This window comes from Equus asinus, chromosome 15, assembly GCF_041296235.1.
Source record: "Equus asinus isolate D_3611 breed Donkey chromosome 15, EquAss-T2T_v2, whole genome shotgun sequence".
NCBI lineage: Eukaryota > Metazoa > Chordata > Mammalia > Perissodactyla > Equidae > Equus > Equus asinus.
Window position 1 is genome coordinate 41,016,508 of NC_091804.1, and position 24,701 is coordinate 41,041,208.

The window sequence follows — 24,701 nt, forward strand, 5'->3', positions numbered from 1 at the left end:
CCCACTGGTCCCAGGAGGAGGATGACAGATATGTGGAGCAATGCTGGATTACCTCAGCCAAGGCTAGTGGACGGCCAGCCCACAGCTGGCAGATCCTCAGACTTGTAAGTGAGCCCAGCCAAGAGCAGCAGAGTTGCACAGACGACAACAAGCTGATCCCCAATGTGTGAACAGAAAAGGCATCTTGTTGTATCCACTGAGGTTTTGTGGGGGGTTTTGTTACATTGCATTATTGTGACAATAGATAACTGATACAGATACTGGTATCTAGGAGTGAGGTGCTGCCATAACAGAAAACTGAAATATGTAGCTTTGGCTTTAGGATGTGTTAGGAGGTAGAGGCTGGAAAAACAGCAATTCACACTATTTAATGGCAAACAATTGGTAAAACTATCTCCTGCAGTAACTCAGAAGACTGAAAACATATCTACTGAATTTTGGATTTGAGCAAACAGATTAATTCCGGACAGAACGGTGGAAGTCTTACAAGCTGCATATGATAAAAGTACGACAAGAAAGAGACAAACTAAAAATAAAACTGACCATTTTCTAAGCGGAATTCAGAGAGAATATAGAAAATCAAAGATGTGCTGGCTTGGATAAAGATTCTCCTCTCCACCAGCAAAAGGTTTTCAAAGTAAGACAAAAGCCTGGGGACAAAGATCATATTCAGGGAACTGGTCTCAGAGGGAAAACTGAATGAGAAATGAGGGGTGTGAATGTAAGGCTTTGTTAAAATCTCCAAAAGAATTAAGCTGGTGCCAAGTAGGTTTTCTCAGCTGGACAAGGTTCCTAGGAGTCTCAAATGATTCAACCCACAGAAAGTTATAGGCTGAAAGTGGCTGTAGTTGGGTTTAGGGGAGAGGCAAGTCTCCAAAAGAATTGCAGGTGTGGCTGTTGGCACATTGATACACAGGAAACTCACAAAGTTTTTGAGATAGCTCTACCAGCAAAGCTGTCACCAGCCTAGATTAAAACAAAATCTAAAAAGATCCCCAACGTTCAGTAGGCAGGAAGCAGGTGAAGAAAGTTTCTCAGAGGTACATTTTCCAGTCCTTTTCATAAGTGGCTAAGGAAGGTGAAGGAAAGCATGCTCCCGTGGACAGAGTCAAGAACCAGGGAGCTGAGCCAAGGCCTAATCAAGAAACAGTCGCTGTCTCCAACATGAGGGGACCTGGGAACCTCTGCCCAAAGGGAGTTCAGAAATCTGTGGACCAGTGACTGCCAAGTGTCTCCCTTTCAAATACCAGGATTATCATAACGATCCTGGCTCTGTTTCCTCACTGTACGTTGGGAGTGTGGGGAAAACAATCTGTCTTTTTACTTTAGGGGTCTCTAGGTCAAGAAAAGCAATATCCAGACCTGATGGAGATCACAGGATCCTGGTCTTTAAGCCTGAGCCTATGATTGGATGAGCCTTGTGGGGGTCTTAGGAGGTGGTGAATGCATTTTGCATATCAGAGAGATGTGAATAATGGTGGGGTAAACTATGGTTATTTGCAAAAATGGCCCCAATTCTTTACCCCTCCTTGTATCTCTTGCCTTGCCGTGTAACCTTGCGGTGACCTCACTCTGTTGGTGAGCTCAGCCCCAGCCCTTCACACCAGGCCCACCCATATAACTTGCTGTAGCCAAGGGGATATTTGCAGACTTCATGTGAGCAGAGGCTTGAAATGGGCTTACACATTGGGGCACGCTTGCTTGTACCTCTGCCACTGTCATGAGAAGGGCAAGCATAGGGTAGCCCAGTGGTCCCAGAAGGAGGATGAGAAATACGTGGAGCAGAGCCAGACTGCCTGAGCCAAGGCCAGTGGCCAGCCAGGAGATCCCTAGCCACGCTCAGTGGAGACCCAGCCTTCCCCATATATAGGATTAAGCCCAGCCAAGATCAATGGAGTGTCCAGCCACCCCCCTGCTGACCCGAAATATGTGAACAATAAATGCTTATTATAATACACCACTGAGGTTTTGTGGTGGATGTTACACAGCATCATTGCATCAATAGCTAACTGATATACTTGCCAAAAGAAAAATATACATAATTTGTTGTTATCTACTCTGCTGAGTTTTTCGATCAAGCTCTCCCATGCTGAACTAATCAAATTATACTTGAAAAATGGCTGAAAGGCCTAACCGTACATTATGGAGAAATTTATTAAAAATGCATTGTTTGCATGTCTATTTCATTTAGCGCACCACCTGGATTACATACCTCACCAGTGCTAAAGTTATAAAGTTACGCAAGATATATGTAAAGTTATAAACTTGATGTTTTTTTCCTATTTTACTGAGAAAGGTACTTCTGGGCAGATGAAAAGCAAAACGGCAAACAATGGGATGACCAAACACCCCCAGTTCATTTGCTTGCGTTGTGACTAAACGCTTTAAGGTGCTTATGATTTAAGCGCTAGGAAATGGGGAGCACAGAGTGAGAGCGATGCGAGGGACTGACCTGTGTGGGATCGGAGGTGGACGGTGAGCTGGCTGGAGTTGCGGCTGGCGTAGGGACAGATCTGGCACTTGAAGGGCCGCTCGTCGGAGTGTATCCGCAGGTGCTTGTTGAGGCTGCTGCTGTCGGCAGCCGCGTAGTCGCAGGTCTTACACTTGTAGGGCTTCACGCCCGTGTGGCACCGCATGTGGGTCTTCAGCTTGTCCTTCCGGCTAAAGCACTTGCCACAGACTTCACACTTGTGGGGTTTGTCTCCTTCAAACATGCACACAGATGGGATCAGGAAACGAGTTAAAAAGAAGAACACTTATTTCCCACTGCCTTATGAAAAGAGTAATGCACAATCACCAAGGGCTATTTAGATGGATGACTGGCAAAGAGCTAACAGCCTGGGAGAGGGGGAGTTTATTTTTCTGTTTTGCTTACTGGTGTTTTCTTATTTTTCCTGCAATGAGTATGAATTCTTTATTAATTAAAAATAGAAGGCAACTCAAAAATTTTAAAGTACAGCTAAGTACAATAAGAAACTGCTCATTGTCTCTTGTATCCGTTCTCTCCTTTTTCCTTTTCACAACAGACTCGCCCTAAAGCTCAGAATCCCTAAGTTTTAGGAGGGTTCGTGGCTGAGCTGCTAAAGATGGCATTTCTCAGCCTCACTTGCAGCGAGGTGATTCTGCGATGAAGCGCTCGTCAAGGAAATGGCGAGAAGGTCAGTGTGTCCCTTTTGGAAAGGAAACTGCTTGCCTTCTACTTTTTCTCTTTCCCTCCTTCTCAACAGCTGTAAACCCAAGGTGTGGGGGTGGACAGGCAAGAGAGGGCAGCGCACCTGCAGATGGTGGAGGACGTCAGATGACATACTGTAATGACACAGACGAGACTTAAGTCCCGGCACGATCTCATCTACAGAGCCACTTTCTTGCTCCAGACCACCTGCTCCCCTCTGAACAGGTGTGTGAGAGAGACAGAAGCTCCACCTGGTCTGAGCTGGGGTTTGGGCTTCTTTCTTACAGCACCATAACCTGTACCTCACTGACACACATCACGACTTGCCACCCAGGAACAACTGCTAATATTTTGATGGACATTCTTCCAATTATTTTTGTGTGTGTGTACTTTTTTTGGTACAAAAACTATGTTGGCTAACATCAAATTAAACACTTCGCCTTTGAAAGGCACTGTGCCTATGAATGACTTTATTGAATTCTCTCCACAACTGGGATTAGAACCCATGATGGTCTTGCTTTCTAAGCCAAATGCACCACTGTTTCTCCACTGACTACTTTCTTGCACAAAATAATTAAAATATATATTTTTCTTTTTTTAGTGAGGAAGATTGGCTCTGAGCTAACATCTGTTGCCAATCTTTCTATTTTTGCTTGAGGAAGATTGGCCCTGAGCTAACATCTGTGCCAATCTTCCTCTATTTTGTATACGGGATGCCACCACAGCGTGGCTTAATGAGTGGTGTGTAGGACCACATCCAGGATCTGAATCAGCGACCCCTGGGCCACTGAAGCAGAGCGTGTGAACTTAACCACCACACCACTGGGCCAGCCCCACAAAGTAATTTTGATCATCTTTTCACATCATTAAATATCTGCAACGTGATTTTTAAGGCTGAAGTATTTCACTGTATGGATGTACCATAAATTAACCAATTCCCTACTTGGCCATTGAACAGAATGAAGTAGATATGCACACACTGATGTGGAAAGATGTCCAACAGTAAATGGGAAAAAGCAAGTCGCAGTGCATACAATATTAACTTAATAAGAAATGGAAAAAGCAAACTGAGTGTTTTTAGGCCTGGTATGGGCTTGCCAGAATTGAAGAATGAGACACAGTAGACTACTAAGATTGGTGACTTCTGGGCATAGATTAAGAAGGAAGTGGTCTGCGAGTCAGAATTTTCACTTTTCACTTTATATATCAAATACGTATTTTGGCCAAATCCTAAATAGCCAAGTGCTAATATCAACTGTCAGCCAAAGTTGATCACTATCATTATAGGATAAACATCTGGCATTTAAGACTACATCTAAAAGTGTATTAAAGATTATAATTCTTCAAAAAAAAATTTTTTTTGAGGAAGATTAGCCCTGAGATAATATCTGCCACCAATCCTCCTCTTTTTGCTGAAGATTAGCCCTGAGCTAACATATATGCCCATCTTCCTTTATTTTTGATATGTGGGATGTCTGCCACAGCATGGCTTGATAAGCGGTGCATAGGTCCACACCCGGGGTGGGAACCGGTGAACCCCAGGCCGCCAAAGCAGAATGTACAAACTTAACTGCTGTACTACCGGGCCGGCCCCAGAAGATTATAATTTTATTTATTTATTTATTTATTTTTTTGAGGAAGATTAGCCCTGAGCTGACTACTGCCAGTCCTCCTCTTTTTTTTGCTGAGGAAGCCTGGCCCTGAGCTAACATTGTGCCCATCTTCCTCTATTTTATATGTGGGATGCCTACCACAGCATGGCATGCCAAGCGGTGCCATGTCCGCACCCGGGATCCGAACTGGCGAACCCCGGGCCGCCGAGAAGCAGAACGCGTGCACTTAACCGCTGCGCCACCAGGCCAGCCCCCAAAAGATTATAATTTTAATATTAAAAATGTTAGTAGTCAAATTTAAAAATCCAGGAACAAGAATTTCTCAGTATTGTCAGCTGCCAAATAGCTCCCGTGGTCGCCATCCTGTGTATTTGAAACACTGAGCCGATGCTGGATGATGGTGAAGCGGGATGGTTTTCGGTGAGCTCTGCTGGTAAAGAGCCCTATTGTTGTTGCTGTCCTGGGGTCACACCCTTCTCTCGGAAAGTAACTAAGGGAAGGACACCCTCCTGTCAACTCTCCATCTGGAAGATGATGGAGACGCTGTGGTTATCCAGAAACTATCTACAAATGCAAGCTTGGCCAACTGTGTGTCTGCTTTCGGAAGATTTGCAGAAGTGGACTTAAGGTCATTGTCCTCACTTATATTTTTATAATGGTTCCCAATCATCATTAATAATTACAGCACTTTACTCTTGCAATGATCAAAATGCTACGCTTGACCGATGGAACTTCAACAGATGAAACCCACATGGAGAGATCCACTGCTTGTTACATCGAGAATGCTTACCAGGACTTGAAACTTAATAACCTAATAGTTCGATAATTAGAGTAAATCCAAATGACACGCCACTGTGAGGCTGAACAGATATGATGATCCCCTGCAAGAAGGTGGTCATTGGCCATGGCCAAGGAATATATGAGATAACTATGGGGCAGTTCACCTTCCGAAGGCTGGGGCTAAAGAGCAGGCTTTGGGCCATCAGTGATGCCCAAGGCAAATTTCAGTGTGTCCCCACCTTAGACATGTTCATACTCTTTGAATTTACACATGTCTGTATCATTTAAATGATGAGGTTCTAACATTTTGTTAAAAATAGTCTAAAAGCAATTCCTTCTCCATGCAGAAAATCTGAGAGACATAAAAATACTAAAGAAAATCAAAATCACTGGAAATAATCACATTTTTCTTTTTCCATACATTAATCCTTTTCTCTCTTTAAAAAGAAAGTATTTATTTATTAAATTTCCCCTTCCAAATTGCAAAAATAACGCACACTCACTATATCCAATGATACAATGGAAAGACACAGAAAAGTTACTCTTCTGTCCCCTTCTTCCTCCTTCCCAAGCATTACAGACATACACACGCACGCACACATTTATAGGATCATCTCCTCAAAATGTGGAGAATATGGCATCTAAATTTTACCTAATCCTGGCACATTAATCGGCTGCTGTAGCAGTTCACATTTCCACTGGCAAATTTGCTCCTATGTGTTCCAGCACTGGATTTTATTGCTTTATGCACCTTCTGCCAAAATCATGTGTAGAAACAACATCTTGTTTTTACTGAATTTGTATTTGTATTCCCGTGACAGCCAGTGAGGTTCTGTGTCGCATGATGTGTCTGACGTGTCTGGATCCCCAGCTCCCAGCACAGAGCCTGTGTTTGGGCACGTGTGCCAAAGAAATGTTACTTACCTGTGTGAATTTTTAAATGACGCTCCATGTCCTTCATGCCATAGGCAGTCTTGAACTGGCAACCTTGGAAAGGCAAGGAAAGATTAATTGCAAAGGGAAACACAGTACCTTGAGAGTGAAGAAACCTGGCAGAAAGTTCCTTACTCACACGATGAAAGTTAACCCCACGGGAACAGGACAAACAGCCGTCCTGTGCCTCCTGATAGGATGTACCACGAAGGACACAACATCCCTCTGTGCTTCCTGCCCAAACGGCATAACCTAAACCTAACCACGAGGAAACATCAGACAAACCCACACTGAGGCAGATTTCACAAAATAACTGACCTGTACTTTTCAAAAATGTCAAGATCATGAAAGACAAAAGTTTAGGATTAAAGGAAACTAAAGACACAGGAAAACTAAATACAACATGTGATCATGGATTGGTTCCTCGATTGGGGAGAAAATGTTTTTCTTTTGATATAAAGGACATTAGTGAGACACTTGGTAAAATTTTCATAAGATCAGTAGGTGTGATAATAGTGTGTAAATTTTAATTTCCTGGTTTGGATGATTGTACTGTGGTCATACAAAAGAACCTCCTTGTTTCTAGAAAATACACACTGAGATATTTATGAGTAAAAGGACATCACGTCTGTAACTTGCTCTAAAACTGGGGAAAAATATATGTATGCATAGAAAGAACAATGAAGCAAATGTGGTAATATGCTAACATTTGGGAAATTTAGATGACGGGTGTACAGGAATTTTTGTATTCTTTTTGCAACTTTTCTGTAAGTCTGAAATTACTTCCAAATAAAGTTTTTTTTAAATGAAAGGAAAAATCTTTCTGAATATCTTCCTAAGCTAGAAACAGGAAAAAAAATTTACAGCACCCTGCAGTTCTCACAAGTCCCATGTCAAAGGCCTGTGGCTATACAGGTCGTGGAGCCCACAGGTGTGGTGAGTAGGGGGAGGGAGGCAGAGAGAGAGGGAGAGAGAGGGAGAGAGAGAGACAGAGGGACAGAGAGGTGATGATGTAAATGCTGTGGGGCTTTGATTTTTAAGTCGGGCGGTTTAGGGCACATCGACGTCAGGAATTCATGAGTTAGGGCCCTGGAACCTGCTAAATGTCACATCCTCTACACATGTAGTACACAATGCTGCCTTTACCTGGATAGCAACAGTTAAGCCTTTTCTGAGCAGGTGGGGCCGTGGGCTTTTTGGCACGTGACTTGGCAGGGAGAGAGATGACAGTGGCCGTCTGGTTTTCATTGCTTTCCGTGGGCAGATAAGTTTGATAGCCATGTTCAAAAACAAATTCTGGAGCTGAAACTAAAAGATATGAGGATGATTAATTTTCATAATGTGAACACCCAGCAACTATTCCCTTTGTCTATCTTCCTTTATAGAGAATGAACCTGCTAGATTGCTTTCCCAGTCTCCCTTGCTGTTTAGGAGGGATCATGTGACCCTGTTCTAGCCAATGAGACACTAGAGAACATCTGCTGGGAGGTGTCTGCAAAAGCTTTTCTCCCTGATTTAAAAAAGAAAACTGAGGGCAGAAAGAGAGGCAGTTGAGGAAAGCTCATTCTTGCTGCCCTGGTTACCCCACTTCCTGTCTTTGGACATGCTGGAGTGAGGATATGATGCCTGGATCTGTGGCAGCCATTCTGTAACCGTAAGGGGAGAGCAAGAAAATCAGATGTTGAGGTAGCGCTCTGAAACCATCCAAATCTAGATTTACTGAATAAACAAAAAAAGTCCCTATCCTTTACGCCACATAGGCTTTCTAATTTCAGTCAAATGTTGGGTACTTTCATTCATAAGCTTTATCACAAAATCCTAACCAACTAGAAAGAAACTGATCAAAGGAATTCCGGGCAAAACTACAAGTACTCTCTAAAGACACAAGTACTCTTTACAACAAGTACTCCTAAAAAAATTCTCATACTCTCACTGAAGTTTTAAGGAAAAAAGAAAAAAGAGACCAAACATCTTTATCATCTTTATCTTTGTCATTATAAAAGATAAAATAGGCAGTCTCAAATTTCTTTTTTCCGCTTATAAAAAATGTTGTGACTACTTTGTTAATTAAGTTTATGGTTTGGGGTTTGGAAATATTTTCTTTCTTCCTTTATGACATGTAATTTGTCACATGGAAATTTGGTTTCAAACAAGGAGTAAATTGACCGACAGGGGCTTGTTCATTGGGCGAATGTGTTTGAGACCGTCATATCCTGTTTCCCAAACTTCAGACACTGAGGCACCACCTTCGACGTTTTGGCCCCTGTATTTACAGAATATACTCAAGTCAACACAAGCCTAACATCACTACCTATTTTGGCTCTGCCCGAAGCAGTAATATTCATGTCACAGGTTGAGGCGCTAGTTATATTTTCTCTTAACAACAAATATTATCCTTCTTTGATTCTAAGATGTTATTGATTGTAAGATGCACCATTATTTTATGTACAATCAATTCAAAAAGCTGCCAATTAAACACATTATGATGCAATGCTTTCATATTCCATAGATATTTTATATATATTGATATTCCTTAGAAATTTTACATTTATTGAATGAGTTCTTTTAGACTTCTTTGGACATTTGACAGGAAACCCAGGCTCCTGACCTCCCCCTCTTGGGCACCTCTCGCAGCGACAGCATCATTCTGATGCATGTCGCAGAACCCCTGGTCCTACCAGCATTTGCTTAGAGTAAACTCATGGGTTCAGTTTTTCTCAATTGAAATATGCAGAGGGAAGTTAAGCGGCTTTTGTTTCATGTCAGCCAGCAGATTCTGACAAACTGATGTTTCTTCTTCACCCCAAGTCTCTCTGAGGCGTGAGTCAGCCACACGTGCCTCTTGTTGAGATGTTTTCATCTGCTCTATGGGATTCGGCTATTGCTCCTGCTTCCACTGCTCTGCTCGGTCCTCAGTGTGGTCCCCGGCCAGCTGCACTAGACCTACCCAGGAATGTGCTGCAAACGCAAACTCTTGGGCCCCACCTGAGGCTAGTGAATCAGAAACTGGTGGACCCAGCGATCTGTGCTCTAACGAGCCCCCAGGTGATTCTGGGACATGTTCAAGCTTAGGAACCACTAGCTGGACCATCCTTTCCACACATCGCAGCGGTGAAACCAAACCCAGCTTTGTCCAATTGAAGGAATCCGTCTTTCTCGGTTGTTGCTTTGCAAGGACTGCAGCTGTTCCTCCAACAACAAACATCTGCTTCATGAATATCAAACTGACCCCCCGCTACTGTCTCAGGTCTTTCTGGTCACATTTACTCTTCACCTTCAGCCTGAATCATCAGGCAGTATCTTGGGAGATGTTTTCAACAGCAATTAAACTCAATACATGGAGTTCCAAAAGTGCACATGCCTCTGCTCAAGGCATGCTCAAGACAAAAATGTGATCAACGGCGCTCACGTTGACAGGTACGCAAAGGCAACTGTTTTGTGACTGCCTGTTGGCTGACAGCAATCCCACTGATTTGAGGATGCACCTCCATCCATGTTAAAATGTATCTTCAAATTGATATGAGTCCAGGTGCAGCCACTTACTCTGTGCCTGAGCTCAGGCCAGTTACATAGGCTCTCTGAGCCTCAGTTCCCTCACCTGTAAGTGGGGATAATCACCTTACCCACTTCATGAGGTTGTTGCAAAGTTTAATGAGAGAATCAGTAGCCCAGGATGTGGCCGTGGTCGAGTCTTCATAAATGTTAGCTACCACAGTTGAAGAGAACTGGGCACTGGGTACCAGACTCAACAGGAATGATCAACTGTCCTTGTTGGCCTGGGACTGAGGAGTTAGCCAGGACATAGGTCGTTCAGTGCTAAAACTAGGATGACTGGTCATGCTCTCATGACTTCCCAACTTTCTGGTCTTTTTTTTTTTTGCTGAGGAAGATTAGCCCTGAGCTAACATCTGTGCCAATCTTCCTCCACTTTATATGTGGATCGCTGCCACAGCATGGCTGATGGGCAGTGTAGGTCCGTGCTCAGGATTGGAATCCACAAACCTGGGCTGCTGAAGCCGAGCATGCAGAACTCAACCACTAGGCCATGGGGCCAGCCCCAACTGCTCTACAACTTTTTGAACAAAAAGAAGGCTGGAAGGCACTGGAGTAGGAGATTGTGGGGACGGCCAGGTCCTTGCTACAGCTGAGCTTGTGAAGTCCTCCCGGGAGGTCAGTGTAGCCCTGCATCCTCCTGAGCCCATGATGTCCTGCCCTCCAGGAGACGGGCTGGGCTTCCTCTCCTAACCGCCCACCTGCCCCTCCACCAGGACCCTCAGCATCTGTGTCATGGGAAGTCCCAGTAGAGAGGAAACAATGGAGTACTCCGGATATTAACCCCTTCCAGAAACATGGTTTGCCAATATTTCCTTCCATTCTGTAGGCTGCCTTTTCCTTCTGTTGTTTCCTTTGATGCACAGGAGTGGGACGTGGTCCCGTTGGTCTATTTTTGCCTTGGTTGCCTGTGATCTTGGTGCCTTGGGGAGGTGGCAGGAAGCAATGAGAGACAGGCACCCAACTGTAGGGACTGTCGTGGGGGTGGGGCTAGTCACACACAACGTGAGTCACCCCAAGTAGATGGCTCTTAGGCCACAAAGGGGTTGCCCAAGAGCTTGGGCTCTTAAGTCTTGTCTCCTTGAGCCTCAGTTTCCTCACCTGGAGAATGGGGACAATTTCCATTCCTGTCTCCTAGGACTGTTGTGAGGACTAGAGATCAGGCGTGTAAAACTGCTATTGCAGTTGTCATTACTCATTGGTTTAGTCAGCAAAGTACTTATTAAGCACCTCCTGTGTGCCAGGCACTGGAAACACATCAGTGACACCCTGCCTCCATGGAGCCGACACTCTAGTTGGCATGGTGCAGCTAAATATATCCTCTACAGCTAATATAAATATATAGCTAAATGCTACGGAGAAAATAAAGCAGGGAAGGGCACAGAGAGCGGTGGGGGGCATGCAATTTCAAGCAGGCTGATGGGGTGGCCTCAGTGAGAAGGGGTCATTTCACTACAGAAGGTGGACACACATAATTATTAAGAGTATTCTGTTGCAGGCGTCTGGCATTTAACAGCCACCAAAGGGGCCTGGGGCATCGTCACCCAGTCTTGTTGAAGGCCCCTGGCTGGCGTTATGAGGGTCGTGCCCTCCCTGCCCTCCCCCACACTCGGCTTCCTTCCAGGATCCCCTGACAACAGCGAGACCTGCAGATACCCCAGGGAAAGCCTTGAGGCCTTGATCACCGCGGGGCTGCCTCAGCCCCTTGGGGTGTTTGACCTGATGCTGGAGTGGCCCCTCATTCCCAGATGTGTTTGTGTGTGTGTGTGTAGTCAGACTGACCTGGGACTAACTTCTGTCTCCCTGGCTCGCTAGCTATGAGGCCTTGACCAAGTCACTTCTCTGCTCATCAGCTCTTTCGCTAGTAAAATGGGGATGTGATCAGTGACTTCCGAGCTGAGCTGGGCACACGGTTAGTGCTGGACAGCTCTCAGCCGGCATTACAGTACTTATACACAATAACGGATGTATTCATCAGTCCATCTTCAGATTTGACATAACGAGTGGCATCGGCCTTGGGGATCTGAGTGCCCAGCAGAAGTGAAGGCAGCAGAGACAACCCCGGGCAGCCCAGATCCGCAGAGGTGGGACGACTCAGCCTCAGGTGGGAGCTGCTTCTGGTAGAGGACCACTTGCCCCCGTGAAGAACGTTCTCTAGGCGCTCTCTTCACTGAGGGTGTAGCAAGGGCCGCTGCTTTAGGTGGGGGTCTCATCTCTAACTCTACACAAGAGCCCAGCGCCTCATCTCCTCCTTGGCCCTGGCTGTTGAACTCAAGTGCCATGTTTAGTGAGACTCCCCCTGGCCGCAGCTCGCAGCCTCACACACCTGTTGCGGGCTTTCGCTTCTGTTTTTCTGCTCCTGGGGATTTCCCCTGCTCTCGTGGGTGTCCAGGTGTGCACCCGAGAGCCTGTCTGTTGCCTTCAGCCTGGTCTGCAGCAGCAGCAGCAACTCAGGGGGTCAGTTTCTCAGTCACTACGTGGCTTAAAATGCACGTCTGTTACCCAAGTTTCAGAGAGAACCCAAAGCTCGCTCTGAGGTTGGTACCCACGGGAGTCTCACACTGTGGGGCTCACACGGACCAACCACAGCTCCTTTACCCCAAGACTGCCCTGACCCTCTTTGCCTCTCCCTTCTCTTCTTCAATTTAAAACCTCCATTTTTTAAATCCTTTTCTTTTCGCAATCAAAAAATGTATTGTTTTTTCAAAAGGAAAGTAAACACTAATAGTAGAAAATCTAAGGAGTACAGAAAAATGTAGAGAAAAAAGCTGCCCAATGCTGACACCACAGGGCAATATCCACCCATGCATTGTATGCTCATTATATACTGTACTTTTTCTCTGAACCACTCATCTCTGCTGTGATTAAATAATTATTTGGGAAATTATTTAATGCCCATCCTCTCCTCCGTTTGGCTGGATGGGCCCCATGGAGACAGATGCCTGATTCTCTGCATCTCTGGCCCTGAGCACCTGACACAGAACTTGGCAAAGGGCAGGGGCTCCCAGAACAGTTGTTGAATCAACGATCGATGACATGGCTAACACATTCTTTGAATGCAGAGTTTTAAAAGTATAAAACTGGGATCATGGCTTCAATCAGTTTCTATTCTCCTTTTCGGTTAAAAAGTTTTACCATGTTAAGGCAGTCTGCCATGTTATCTTTCATCCAAAACGCAATTTCTACCAGCTGCAGAATATTCCTCTATTTTGGCTGTCACACAGTTAACCAGCCCCATTTCTTTGTCATTGAGTTGGTTTCTAAGTATTTACTTTCATAAGTAATACCTACCCAGAATTTTTAACGTATCTCTAGTTTCTTTGGATACCGTCCTCTAAGCTGAAGAATTCGTCAGAATGGCGTGGTCATTTTATTGCCTGGTGATAGATAATTATAAGATCCTTCCGAAAAATCTAAATCAATTTATGTTCTCCCCTTTTCCTTGGCTACCACACAGACTATCTGACAGGACAAAATGAGATCATTTAAGTTTAATTTGCATTCCTTTTATAATTGGTGAGGAGGAACCCCTCTCAACATTTGTTATTCATTCACACACCTTCTTTACTGAACTGCCTGTTTATGCTATTAGCTCTTTTTCTCTATTGAATATTCATTTTTTCCTCATTGACTTGTAAATGACCTTTACAGAGTAAGGGTGGTACTTCATTGTCACATATTCAAATCTACTGCTGTTTTCTTCCACTGTTGTCCATGCTGAAGATTCACATTTAGGGTCCTCGATCCAACTGAAAACCCGGAATTCTCCTCGTGAGGAAAAAATCCATTTTTCTCTGTAACGGAAAGCCCTCCGCACTCTTCCAGAGGCCTTCACGCGTGTGGTGTACACCCGCCCAGGCACACGGGCTCAGCAGTCCCTGCGTCCCACCGAGACGTTACCCCAGGGGGGTGGTCTGGGTATCTGCGTGTTTCACTGAAGCTCCGGATGGTTCTTTGGCCCAAGGAAGTCTGAGAAACACTGCAATGAGGCCTTTGCTAAGGGGTAGGAGGTAGTGGTCAAGCGCACGGATTCTGCAGCCCGGTCGCATGGGGTTGAGACTCAGGTCTGCTGCTCTCGGGCTCTGTCATCTTGGACAAGTTATTTAGCCCCTTCACGCCTTACTCCCTTATTGGTAAAATGGGGATAAAACTTCTTAGTACCCAATTGATGGTGGAGAAAAACTACTTCATATAGAATACTTAGAAAAGTGCCTGGACATAATAAGTACTACATAAGAATTAGCTATTATTATTATTATTATTGCCAGATCCTTCTGGCAAATCATTAGTTTGTCTTACTAAGTCACTCACCTGCTCAACAACCTTCAGTGGCTCCCCAGCATCTTCAGAATAAAGGCCAAAGTTGAAGTATGGCTCCTACAACATACACCCTGTGCCATCTCTAGCTGCTGTTATCAGATGTAGCTTGAGCTTTCCCACGTCTAAACCACCGTTAGGAAATGCCCACTTCCCACCAAATTCCTCCCAAAGGCCGAGGAGTCTTTCAAGGCCTATCATACATTTGATCTCACTCACAATTTCTTCCCTGGCTTCCCCCGTTGGGGCCAATCTATGCCATTAACTCTTTGCACAATGCTGTACTCGTCAAAGACGTCTGAGCTGGGGCCAGCCAGGTGGTGCAGCGGTTAAGTTCGCACGTTCCGCTTGGCAGCCCAGGGTTTGCTGGTTCAGATCCCGGGTGCGGACATGGCACCACTTGGCAAGCCACGCTGTGGCAGGCGTCCCACGTATAAAGTGGAGGAAGACAGGCACGGATGTTAGCTCAGGGCCGGTCTTCCTCAGCAAAAAGAGGAGGATTGGCAGCAGATGTTAGCTCAGGGCTGATCTTCCTCAAAAAAAAAAAAAAGACACCTGGGCTTATGTGTCTTACGACTGAATTGTCCTCCCCAGTGGGCCTGGAATTCTCCACTGTCATCTCCATGATCTCGGCTCCAGCATCTGGCACAAAACAGTCCTAAAGCTGCCATCACTGGGCTTTCGTGATGGGGCCAACAGATACCGCGTGCTTCACGCATATTAACGCATTTAATCCTTACAGCTGCCCTTTCCTGCGCCCATTTGATAACTGTTTTACCAAGTACCTGGGATGTGCCAGGCCTGGTGCTGGGGGCAGGAAAACAAAGCTGATTAGGTCTCTGCTTGCAGGGAGATTTACAATCTAGTAGACTAGAAATTAAACCACTAACTTGGGGCCCAAAGGCCAAACTGAAACTTCAGATTCTCTTGTAAGGCTTTCAAAATCAGTTAGGGAGGCCGGCCCGGTGGCGGAGTGCTTAAGTTCTCACGTTCCGCTTCGGCAGCCCAGGGTTTGCAGGTTTGGATCCTGGGTGTGGACCTACACACTGCTCATCATTAGTCATGCTGTGGCAGCATCCCACATACAAAATAGAGGAAGACTGGCACAGATGTCAGCTCAGTGACAATCTTCCTCACCAAAAACAAACAAAAACAAAATTAGTTAGTGGGGCTGGGCCTTCCCTGTGTCAATGTCTTCCGGTCAAAGACCACCAGGGACACACCTGTAGTTGAACAAATTTATGACTCATTGCAATGAGGGAAACCTCATACCATGGGAACTGTGGAGCATCTGAGTAAGTAGGTGCTAGAAAGGGCTTCTGAGAGGTTTGGAGCTCTTAGGTGATTTTGGGGGAGGGATCAAGGAAGCCTGCATTGGAAGCCGCCAGGAAGTGGGGAAAAGTCTATGATTGGGTGTCTTAATAAATATCACCAAGAAGCAGGGGCTAAAGCTCCAACAGGCAGAGGAGCAGGTGTCCCTCAGATTAGTGGGGGAGGGGGTGCCCGGTATCCTGTGGCTCAGATGACAGAGGGATCTTGTTTTTGTCCTGTCCCGGCACAGTCACAGACTGGCCCTGTGTCATACTGACGTTCTGTGAAGGTGTTTATGTTCAACAGGACAGCATGGCCTACCTGCGAAAGCCAGCCCACTCCCAGCCACACCAAGAGCTGGCGCTGATGCCCCTCCTTCCAGCTGGCTGTCGGGGCTGCCTTCCTCTTTCTCAGCTGGTTGCTCACAGGTGCCCCCCCACCCCCCATCCCATTGTATCTGCTGCTGGGTTTGCTGCCATGGCCCGACCCCTGACAACATGTGCACTCACTTCTCTGGCTAACTGAAGACTGCTTGTTACCAAATAACTAATTAATTGCAACTGGGCTAAGTGCTAGGCGGGGAAGCACTGAGAAACCTAATCTCAAGGGTGGGGGGCGGGGGGAAATCACGGCTAGCTTCTAGGTGGAGGTGACTTTTACCCTGGGGCCTAAAGAGTAGGAACTAACCAGAAAAGGCGGGAAAGATCATTCTGGGTCAAGTGATTAATTCGACTAATACTGTTGGGGGGCTTGTCATGAGGCAGGCCCTGTGCTAACATTTTCGTGTGCTGTTTCATTTCATTTTCACAGCCCCCCGATTTGGTAAGTAACGAGAGCTAACACTGACAACTCTAAGTGTCTTCCACGTAGGAGCCCAACGAGCCTGGCTAGAACCCTCTAAGGTGAGGACTCTCATTGCTCCCATTTTACAGGGAAACAGAGACACGGAGACCCTAAGTTACCTGCCTTGCCCAGCAAGTGGTGCAGCCGGGATTCGAACCCGGGCAGCCTGGCTCGGGACCCCAGACTCTTAACTACAAAGTCTGTGGCCCTTCTATTTATTTGTCCCCACTTTAAAAATGAGACACCCCGAGCTCTTACAATTTGTCACGGTCATGTGGCTCCTAAGGCCCTAGGCAGCCAAGACTCAGACTCAGGGGCCTGACTCCGAAGCGCCAGGACTATAAGCCATGAACTCAGAAAATGCACGCGGGTGCTTGTCTTTTTCACCAGCATCAATATCTAATTTGACCGTTCCTGTGCAGCTTTCAAAGCTAGCAGAGAGAGAATAAATTTTAGTTTATGTCCAACTATTATTGCAGGAGGACGTATGAGCCGAGTGAGGAAGCCATTGGCTTAATCAAGGACTGAAGAGCGACAACGAAGTCTGGACGACGTCTGGGTGAGGGTATCCGGAGAAATACGCCAGTGTTGGGGTTGGACCACCTCCTTGGGCAGTGAGTGGTTCTCCGAGCTGGCTGAGTCCCGGAACCCCCTGGGAGCTTGTTAAAAACCCAGCTGCCTGCGCCGCAGCCCGAGATTCGGGTTCGGGAGGCGCAGCCGGGCACCAGCATCCTTAACCAGCCCCTGGAATCCCGGCTCACAGGCAGGTCTGGGAATGCCGCGAGGGGAACCCTAAGGCCAAACCTGGGGGGAGTTGGGCCCAGAAAACCAAACCAAATAGTGGAAAAGAAAGGGGGAAAAAAGCAAGATTCTGCTCGTTTTGTGGCACAGAAGCAGGAAGAACCAGGACGAGCAGCTGAGCCGGGCAGAGAGGAAGCACTTCTCACCGTCCACCCTCCTGTCCGTTCATAAAAGCGGCCGTGTATTGAGCCCCATTACTCCGTCCCCGGTCCTTTATGTGGATTATCAGAGGCCTCACAATAACCCAATGAGATTAGGCGTTAGGCTCCCAGTTCTAGTCGCTGATAGTCTTCGGTGTCACTGTGACCCCTTCTACAGAGGAGGAATCAGAAGCAGAGAGCGGCTGGCCTGCAGTCCAGCTGTTGGGAGATGCGCTGGGATGCCGGTCCAGCAGCCCTGTCTCTGGAGCTTGGAGCCCCTTCTACACCGTGAGGTGGGCACAAGGAGGACCCAGGCCTGGCCTGAGCATCTGGGGCAGTGGGCAAACTGAGGCACGGCTAGAGTGAGCGACCGCAGGGCAGTGGAAATGCTAAGAGGAGGGTGGACGTCTCTGAGCAAAGAACTAGGAGTTCAGAGGGCGGAGCGGGCATTTGGGGGTGGGGTCAGCTTCCCTGATGGATGGGAGATTCGGGCAGTTGTTCATTTACTCAACCAAGAATCAGGGCCTGGAACGGCGCTGGGGCCCCAGTGGTGGACACGAGGGGTGCGGCGCCTGACCTCACGGTGCTGCCGGTTCAGGGGTGGGACGGACCTCAAGTTCATCCTGCAAACAGTCATTTAATTGCAGGGACCTGCGCTGGCCTGGGAGAACACTGTGGACGTGTGGGGTCAGAGAACGGCTCTTGGAGGAAATGCCTTTAAGTTCAGCTCTGACCTACGTGTAAGGATTCAGCCAGTTCCAGGCAGAGGGAGCAACACATACAACAGCTCCGAGAGCCGAGGAAACGTGGCTCATTTGGAAAACAGCAAGGAGCTCATCATGGCTGCTGCAATACAGAGCGGAGTGAGTGTCCCGAGATGAAACCAGATCCTTTGTGTGGAGACTGTCATGCCAAGTAAAGGCGGGAACAGTATTTCAGGCAGAGGGAACAGCATACGCAAAGGCTCAGAACCCAGGAAGATTCGATGGCTGCAAATAAAGTGTGGGCCGTGAAGCCTCCGCACACTGGGGGTTGTTTCATAGGCTTCACACCCAGTGTATGCGGTGACTGCGAGTTTGTTTCTGAGGACAAGGAACCAAAGGCTGGGTCTTCAGGGAGAAGACCACTGGGATAAGGGCCAAAATCCATTAAGTCCCAGGACTGTCCTAAACTTGTGGTGGGACCTTGGCTGCGTCTCGTCCCCATTTGCAGCTTTACTTGGTCCGGCTGTAAGATGAGCAGGTTGTACCAGGCCCATCTCTAAGGTGGTTTTTCCTTTTCACATTTTCTTGGGGACTTCCTCTGAGATGAGAATTAAGGTAAAGTCAGGAGAAAGTGGGAAGACCTCAAGGGTCTTCTGTTAGGGTTTGTGAGGTGATTCAGTTCATTTCACTTCAATGTTTTAAAAACGCAGCAGAAACGTTATTTTGATGCCTTAAGGAAACAACCACAAAACTTTGCTTACTGCCAAAAAATTCAAACATCACACCAATAGACAACTGATCATGTTACAGTGGCTTCCCCCACTTCAGATGTTCTCTGCTCCTCAGCTCCAGATAAACTATTTGGTAAACATTGTCTGAGAATAAGCTAGCAGAAGCCTGTGGGCTCCATCCAGGCTCAGAGATGTATTTTGTTTGGCCAACAAAGTTGTAAAATTGGGGAAATTTTACATTTTTCAGCTTCTCAGAGAAAGCCAAATATCTAACTGACTGGATCCAAAGAGCAGCTTTCTCCACTTCACCAGAGTCCCCACCATTCCCTAATGCCTACTGCACAGCTTACTTCTCTCATTAATATTACCTGCCTCATTCCTCTTCTAGGAGCATTCCTTGAATATAAGACCGTGTCTGTTTGCACATGTATTTCTTTCTATACTTAAGAATCCTTCTATGTCTGTATACAGATCTGGCTCCCCTTTTCAAGGTTAAGACATATTCTGCTGTCTGAATCTCTGGTAGTTATTTAATTTCCTCTTGACGTGCATATACAAAAGTTCCACTTTCTTTATAGTCTATACTGTAAATATCCGTGTACATTTTTTTAATGAAGTTTTATAGGATAAATACCTAGAAGTGGACTTACTGGATAAATATGTTTATGTGCATTTTAAAAATTGAAAGATTTAAAATTTTAAACTTACAATGTTAAATTTAAAAGGTATCACAAAATTGCCCAGGTTACATGAATTTACATACCCAGAAAATGGTAGTGGTACCCCGGCCCCCAGCCTTCTTTTGATCTGCATTTCTTTAATCACTAAGGTGATGGAGCATCCTTTTATGTTTGGTGGCCTCTTGTACATCATCTGTTGCCTTTTGCTGACATTTCCACTTGGTTCTTTTTCTCTACTCTTATTGATTTTAGGAGTTCTTTATATATGAAGGACATTAGGCCTTCACCATACATGCTGCAATTTTTTTCCCAGTTTCTTATCTGTCTTTAGACTTTTTTATATGTTGTTTTTACTTTGTGGAAAAATCATAACTTTATTTGCAACCACATACATGAGTCTTTTTCTTTTGGGGAGGGTCCCACAACCTGTCTTCTTTAGTAGGCACAATATTAATAAATATATTTCTTGATTTAAAAATTTGAATTAAGGAATACATTCTCCATTTCCCCACAGGATCCAGCAGTGTCTGTACTAATGATCTCATAAATGGGTTACTTCATATTTTTACAGTCACCTGTCTGATCCCTTAAGACAGATTATATAGGTATAAGTATAGAGGTGTGTGTGTGTCTCTTTGTGTGTGCATCACATTTACGAGAGAACGTCTCTGGTTTCATGGGCCCCTTTACATTTTAGAGCCATCGGCAGTGTATTTTTGGTGGAGAGAACAGACACAGCTGAGGGCTGGATGACCTTTTTGGTTTCCCTGACTGGCAGCAAAAGGAGGGGAGGCATCGACGCCTGTTGGTAGATTCAAAAGCAAAAAAACTCCACGTTTTTTGTCCCTTTACATAAATAATGCAAATTCAGGGATCACACATGTCCTCCCACCACCCACGATCACCGTCTTCTTTTTTTCATTGCAATGTATTTCCTGCAAGTATTATTTTTTTTAGTATATAGGTTTTTGTTTTGGAAACCTGGTTTTTGTCTGTTTTGTTTAACATGTGATGACAATTTATAACCCCTAACACCTAATGTTTTAACCTAGCAGTTCCCCAACCTGGCTGGGCAGCTGGCTTCCCAGTGGAGCTTGTTAAAAATAATGAATCGGCAACCCTGGGGGGTGGGCCCTGGGTCTGCATTTCTAACAAGATCCATGGAGGTGTCTGGGACACAGGCAGGCCAGCTCGAAGGGACCCCACCCGGCCCCCGCCATACCTGTGATCGTCTGGGTCTCTGAGGTGATGGTTCTGGTGGTGCTCTGGGGCTGGGTGGCAGGCACCGTCTCCTCCGATACAAACTGGACCGTGCTGGGGGCCGCCCCGGATGTGCCGGTGAGCTGGCAGCCACTTTGCTTGTGAGCGACGAAGGCGTCCAGGTTGTTAAACTGCTGCTTGCAGATGCCACAGATGTGGATGTCAGGAGTCAGCTCCACCAGCACCGTTGTGCCACCTGGAACTCCATGGGACGAAGGCAAAGTCACAGATTAATTCCAAACGGTTTGAAATCACAACACAAACCAGATTCACGGTAGGAAAAGGGCATGGTGGCAGACGTGGCTAGGTGCTGGCCCAGCATCCACGCCACTCCCTTTTTCTTCCTTGCAAACAGAATCCCAATTCTGTCCTAGCAGCAATGGACCCAGACCCAAGGGATGGCTCGTGACCCATTACTGCCCACAGGGTCACTACTGGCCTTTTACCCAAGAAAGTCTTTGATGTGCAGGGACCAGCAGCCATCTCCTACCCCAACTAAAAGGTAGTTGTACTCCCCAATCATGATGAAAACCAATCCCCCTACTTTTCCAACCCTCTGCTCCCATTATGAGAATCCTAGTCTAAATAATCTTGATCCCCTACTACTCTGAAACCCCTCCAGCACGATGCTGGAGGAGCTTCTGGGAAAAGTGTGGCTTTTGTGATAAAAAGGGAGCAGACATAGTTGACACTGTCTCCCTATTCTTCTGGCCTTGAATGCAGATGTGATGCCAGGGGCTTCTGCAGCCATACTGTAACCATGAGAAAGAAACTGAGATCCCTACAAATGCTGGCCCTTATTTCACTGAACCCCTGAATTAACCCTGGAGTTAACCAATTCCAGACTTCTCCTTAGGTGAGTATAGTTCAGTTTTGTTACTTGTAGCCAAAATTCATCCCTAACTGATAGGGACATTATTTCTCAATAGTAATGATATCAAGAGTTAATACTGTGCTAATATTTGCAAAGCACTTACCCTAGTACTTGGCACTGTATTAGAAAGTGCTACATAAATGTTTGTTCAAGAAATATAATTAATGGCTCTAATAGGGCTACTTTAATTTTTATTTAAAATTTTTTCTTTGTCTTATTATAAGGAAATTCACATTTATAACAGAAAATTTGGAAGAGAAGGGGGGGAATCACTCACCATCTTTCCACCTATGAGTACCAGGAACATTACAAAATATTTTCTTCCCTTCATTTTCAATTAAAAATTGTTTAAGATCAGAATGTATTGTAAAATCAATCTTTGCTCCACATAATATCGCATGAGCATTGTGCTATATCATTAAAATCTCTTTAAACATAACTATTTAATGACAACACATTAAGCTATGTTACTCATGCCTCATCATCTCAGTAACTATAAGGTCTTTACATCATTTCCAATCTTTCTCAAATCTAAATAATATGGGAACTACCTTCCATGGATATGGCTGGCATTCATGCATTGTAATTTCCTGGAAATTTATGAAATATTTACATTATGTCGGATTTTCCCCAAATCTAACTAAGACAAGGAGTCCCTGTGCGGAAAGACAATTTGGTTGACTTGCTAAGGAGAGAGACTCGGGGCTGAGCGGGGTAAGGTTTGATAAGCGAGTGCCCCGTGCACGTAAGTTCTTTGAAACCAATGGATGGTCTTTTCTTCTCTGGAACACCGCCTCCCTGTAGCGACTGAGGTGCCCCTGGGACTGAGAGGAAAACAAGGAACTAAGGGAGAAGTGACTGGCATCACAGAGGATTCCTGAGTGACCGTCAGGGCTGATACCCAGGATGAAATGGGGAGAAGTTTCTGCTTCATAGGACGGTTCTGAGGATCAAAGGCCAGCACAGGCGCCCCATCCCTCAGCATGTCACCTTCGGGGGTTATTATATAGAGGGGGCACCCTATTTGATTTTGAACGAATCCCCCTCTGAAAATGTGGAATGATAAAATATACCTCCCTTCTGGGCTTGTAGTGAGAATCAAGTGATTCCAAAGAAAAAACACTGGACAACAAAAAGAATTGCTTTACCTTTGCAAAGTTCTCCAAAGCTGTCTCAGACTTGGCATCAGAATAGCCGGGGTGGGTGGGGGGTTGTTAAACACAGACGCCTCTGAGCCCCACTACGGAGACACTGAGTCATAATGGAGGTGGGATGAAGGGGGGCTGGGGTTCAGGAAAATCTGGGCTTTTTACAAGTTATGCAAGAAATACCCAGCCAAACTTGGGAGCCAACGTCTCCAAAATTGTTAACAGTAACAGCTCACAAGGTACCCGCTTACTATGTGCCAAGTGTGTGCAAACCCGTGCCGGGGGCTCAAACTTTATGAGACTTCCAACCGCCCGGGGGAAGGCCGGCGGATCCCTCCCCTCCATCCGATGGGTGGGGCCCGGAGAGCGTTTTTTGTTTTTGTTTTTCTTTTTTTAAATGAGCGCTCGCGCTCCCAGGTGGCTGGTGTGCGCTCAGTCCCCGGACCACACTTTGGGAAACAATGCCACGGGCGAAAAAGGCTGCTGTCCTCATCCGGAAAATGAGAATGAACCCTAAACCCAAAGCAAGCGCCCGCGGCGCCGCTCCCCATTCAGATCCCCACCTTTCCTGTGGGAAAGACTCTGCAGAGCGCCGGCAAGCCCAGCCGGCCAGACCTCATGAAAGCCTCGGCTCCCCAGACTTCGAGGATTCTGAGCCACCGAGGCAGAAGTTTTCCCATCCCCGTTGCCGCGGTTACCCCCATCCCCCCCCAAACTCCGCCTGGGGGGCGTGGAACGCCCCGAGGGGGTGGCGATGGGCTGAACGGCAAGCCCTCCCCCACCGTTCCCTTCCAAGGGGTCTTGCGAGGCTGCAGAGCGCCCCCCGCCTGGCGCCGCGCTGGGCGCCCCCCGCCCCAGCCCACTCCGCCGCCCCCTGCGCGGCGCGCCCGCCGCTCCCGAGTCGCCGGCTCAGGGCCGTCACCCCGATTTCGGGGCCCCGGGCCTGCTGGCTGCGTCGCAGACGTGCCTGGGCCCGGGCCCTGGAGCGCGCACTGGGCCCCGGAGCGCGCACTGCGTCCGGAAAAGCACTTACTTTGCACGGAGCCCGGGAAGCTCTCGGCCTCGCCGCTCGCGTTCATGGCCGCACACTGGGGGGGTCCCCGGCCGGCGGGGGCGCCAGGGTGGGGGGCGCTGGTCTACATGGTGCAAGGACTTTTCCTTTTATTTTTCCACACCCCCCCAGCCTTCCTTCTCCCAACTCTGCGAGGCGGGGAGGACGGATGTAAAGCAAGCTCCACTTCCGCTGCCTAGAGGGCGCTGGCCGGGCCGGCCGCCCCAACCTGGCTTTGCATCAGCGGCTCCCGGGGGAAGCTGCGGGCCAATCCCGATGCCCGGGCGCGCGGCCCCGAACCCGCGGAATCCCCCGGGATCTGGATGGCGCGCACGCGTCCGGGCGGGTTGGGCGACCGCGGGCGGCGAGGGATGCGCCCCCTGGGCTGCGGCAGCCGGCGCCCCCGCCCGCACCCCGGCGGTTTTGACCACGCGTTTGGCTTCCCCGGCCCTGGCGCCTTTGCACCTGCCGCCCTGGGCGTCCGGTCCCCAAAGCAGCCGGGCAGCCGCGTTGCTCCCTGGTCGCCGGGGTGGCTTGTGGAGAGGACCGCGTCGGGCTGCAGTTGGGGGGTGGGCGCGCGGGCCGCGATGGGCTTGGGAGAAATCCCCGCTGAGCGTCAGCGCCCGGCAAATCAGCAGAGCGCTGGGCGGGTCCCCTGCCCGGCTAGTGAAATAAAGGGGACCGCGATCACGTGGATGATGAGTAGCAGCTGGTACCAAACGCTGAAGGCCTCCAGCTCCAGGGGTCTGCCATCTGGATCGTGCACACAGTCACCTGGAGGGCTGGTTAGA

The 24,701-nt window shown here is 47.3% G+C and overlaps 1 protein-coding gene across 5 annotated transcripts in view; it reads right to left on the reverse strand.

Annotated features, from left to right (window-relative positions):
* ZFP64 (ZFP64 zinc finger protein) overlaps nucleotides 1–24,108 on the reverse strand; it is a 99,371-nt gene extending 75,263 nt beyond the window's left edge. The window contains exons 1-5 of one of the 5 annotated variants that reach the window (XM_014832343.3): nucleotides 23,893–24,108; nucleotides 20,800–21,039; nucleotides 7,645–7,806; nucleotides 6,490–6,552; nucleotides 2,453–2,704 (exon numbers count right to left, since the gene is read on the reverse strand). In XM_014832343.3, the coding sequence (XP_014687829.3) occupies nucleotides 2,453–2,704; nucleotides 6,490–6,552; nucleotides 7,645–7,806; nucleotides 20,800–21,039; nucleotides 23,893–23,938 (763 nt within the window). In that variant the 5' untranslated portion in view covers nucleotides 23,939–24,108. Of the gene's footprint in view, nucleotides 1–2,452; nucleotides 2,705–6,489; nucleotides 6,553–7,644; nucleotides 7,807–20,799; nucleotides 21,040–22,859; nucleotides 23,612–23,892 lie in introns of those variants that run through there. The other 4 variants (XM_014832349.3, XM_014832326.3, XM_014832334.3 and 1 more) reach the window with 4 other exon arrangements.
* Nucleotides 24,109–24,701: the final 593 nt, after the last annotated feature.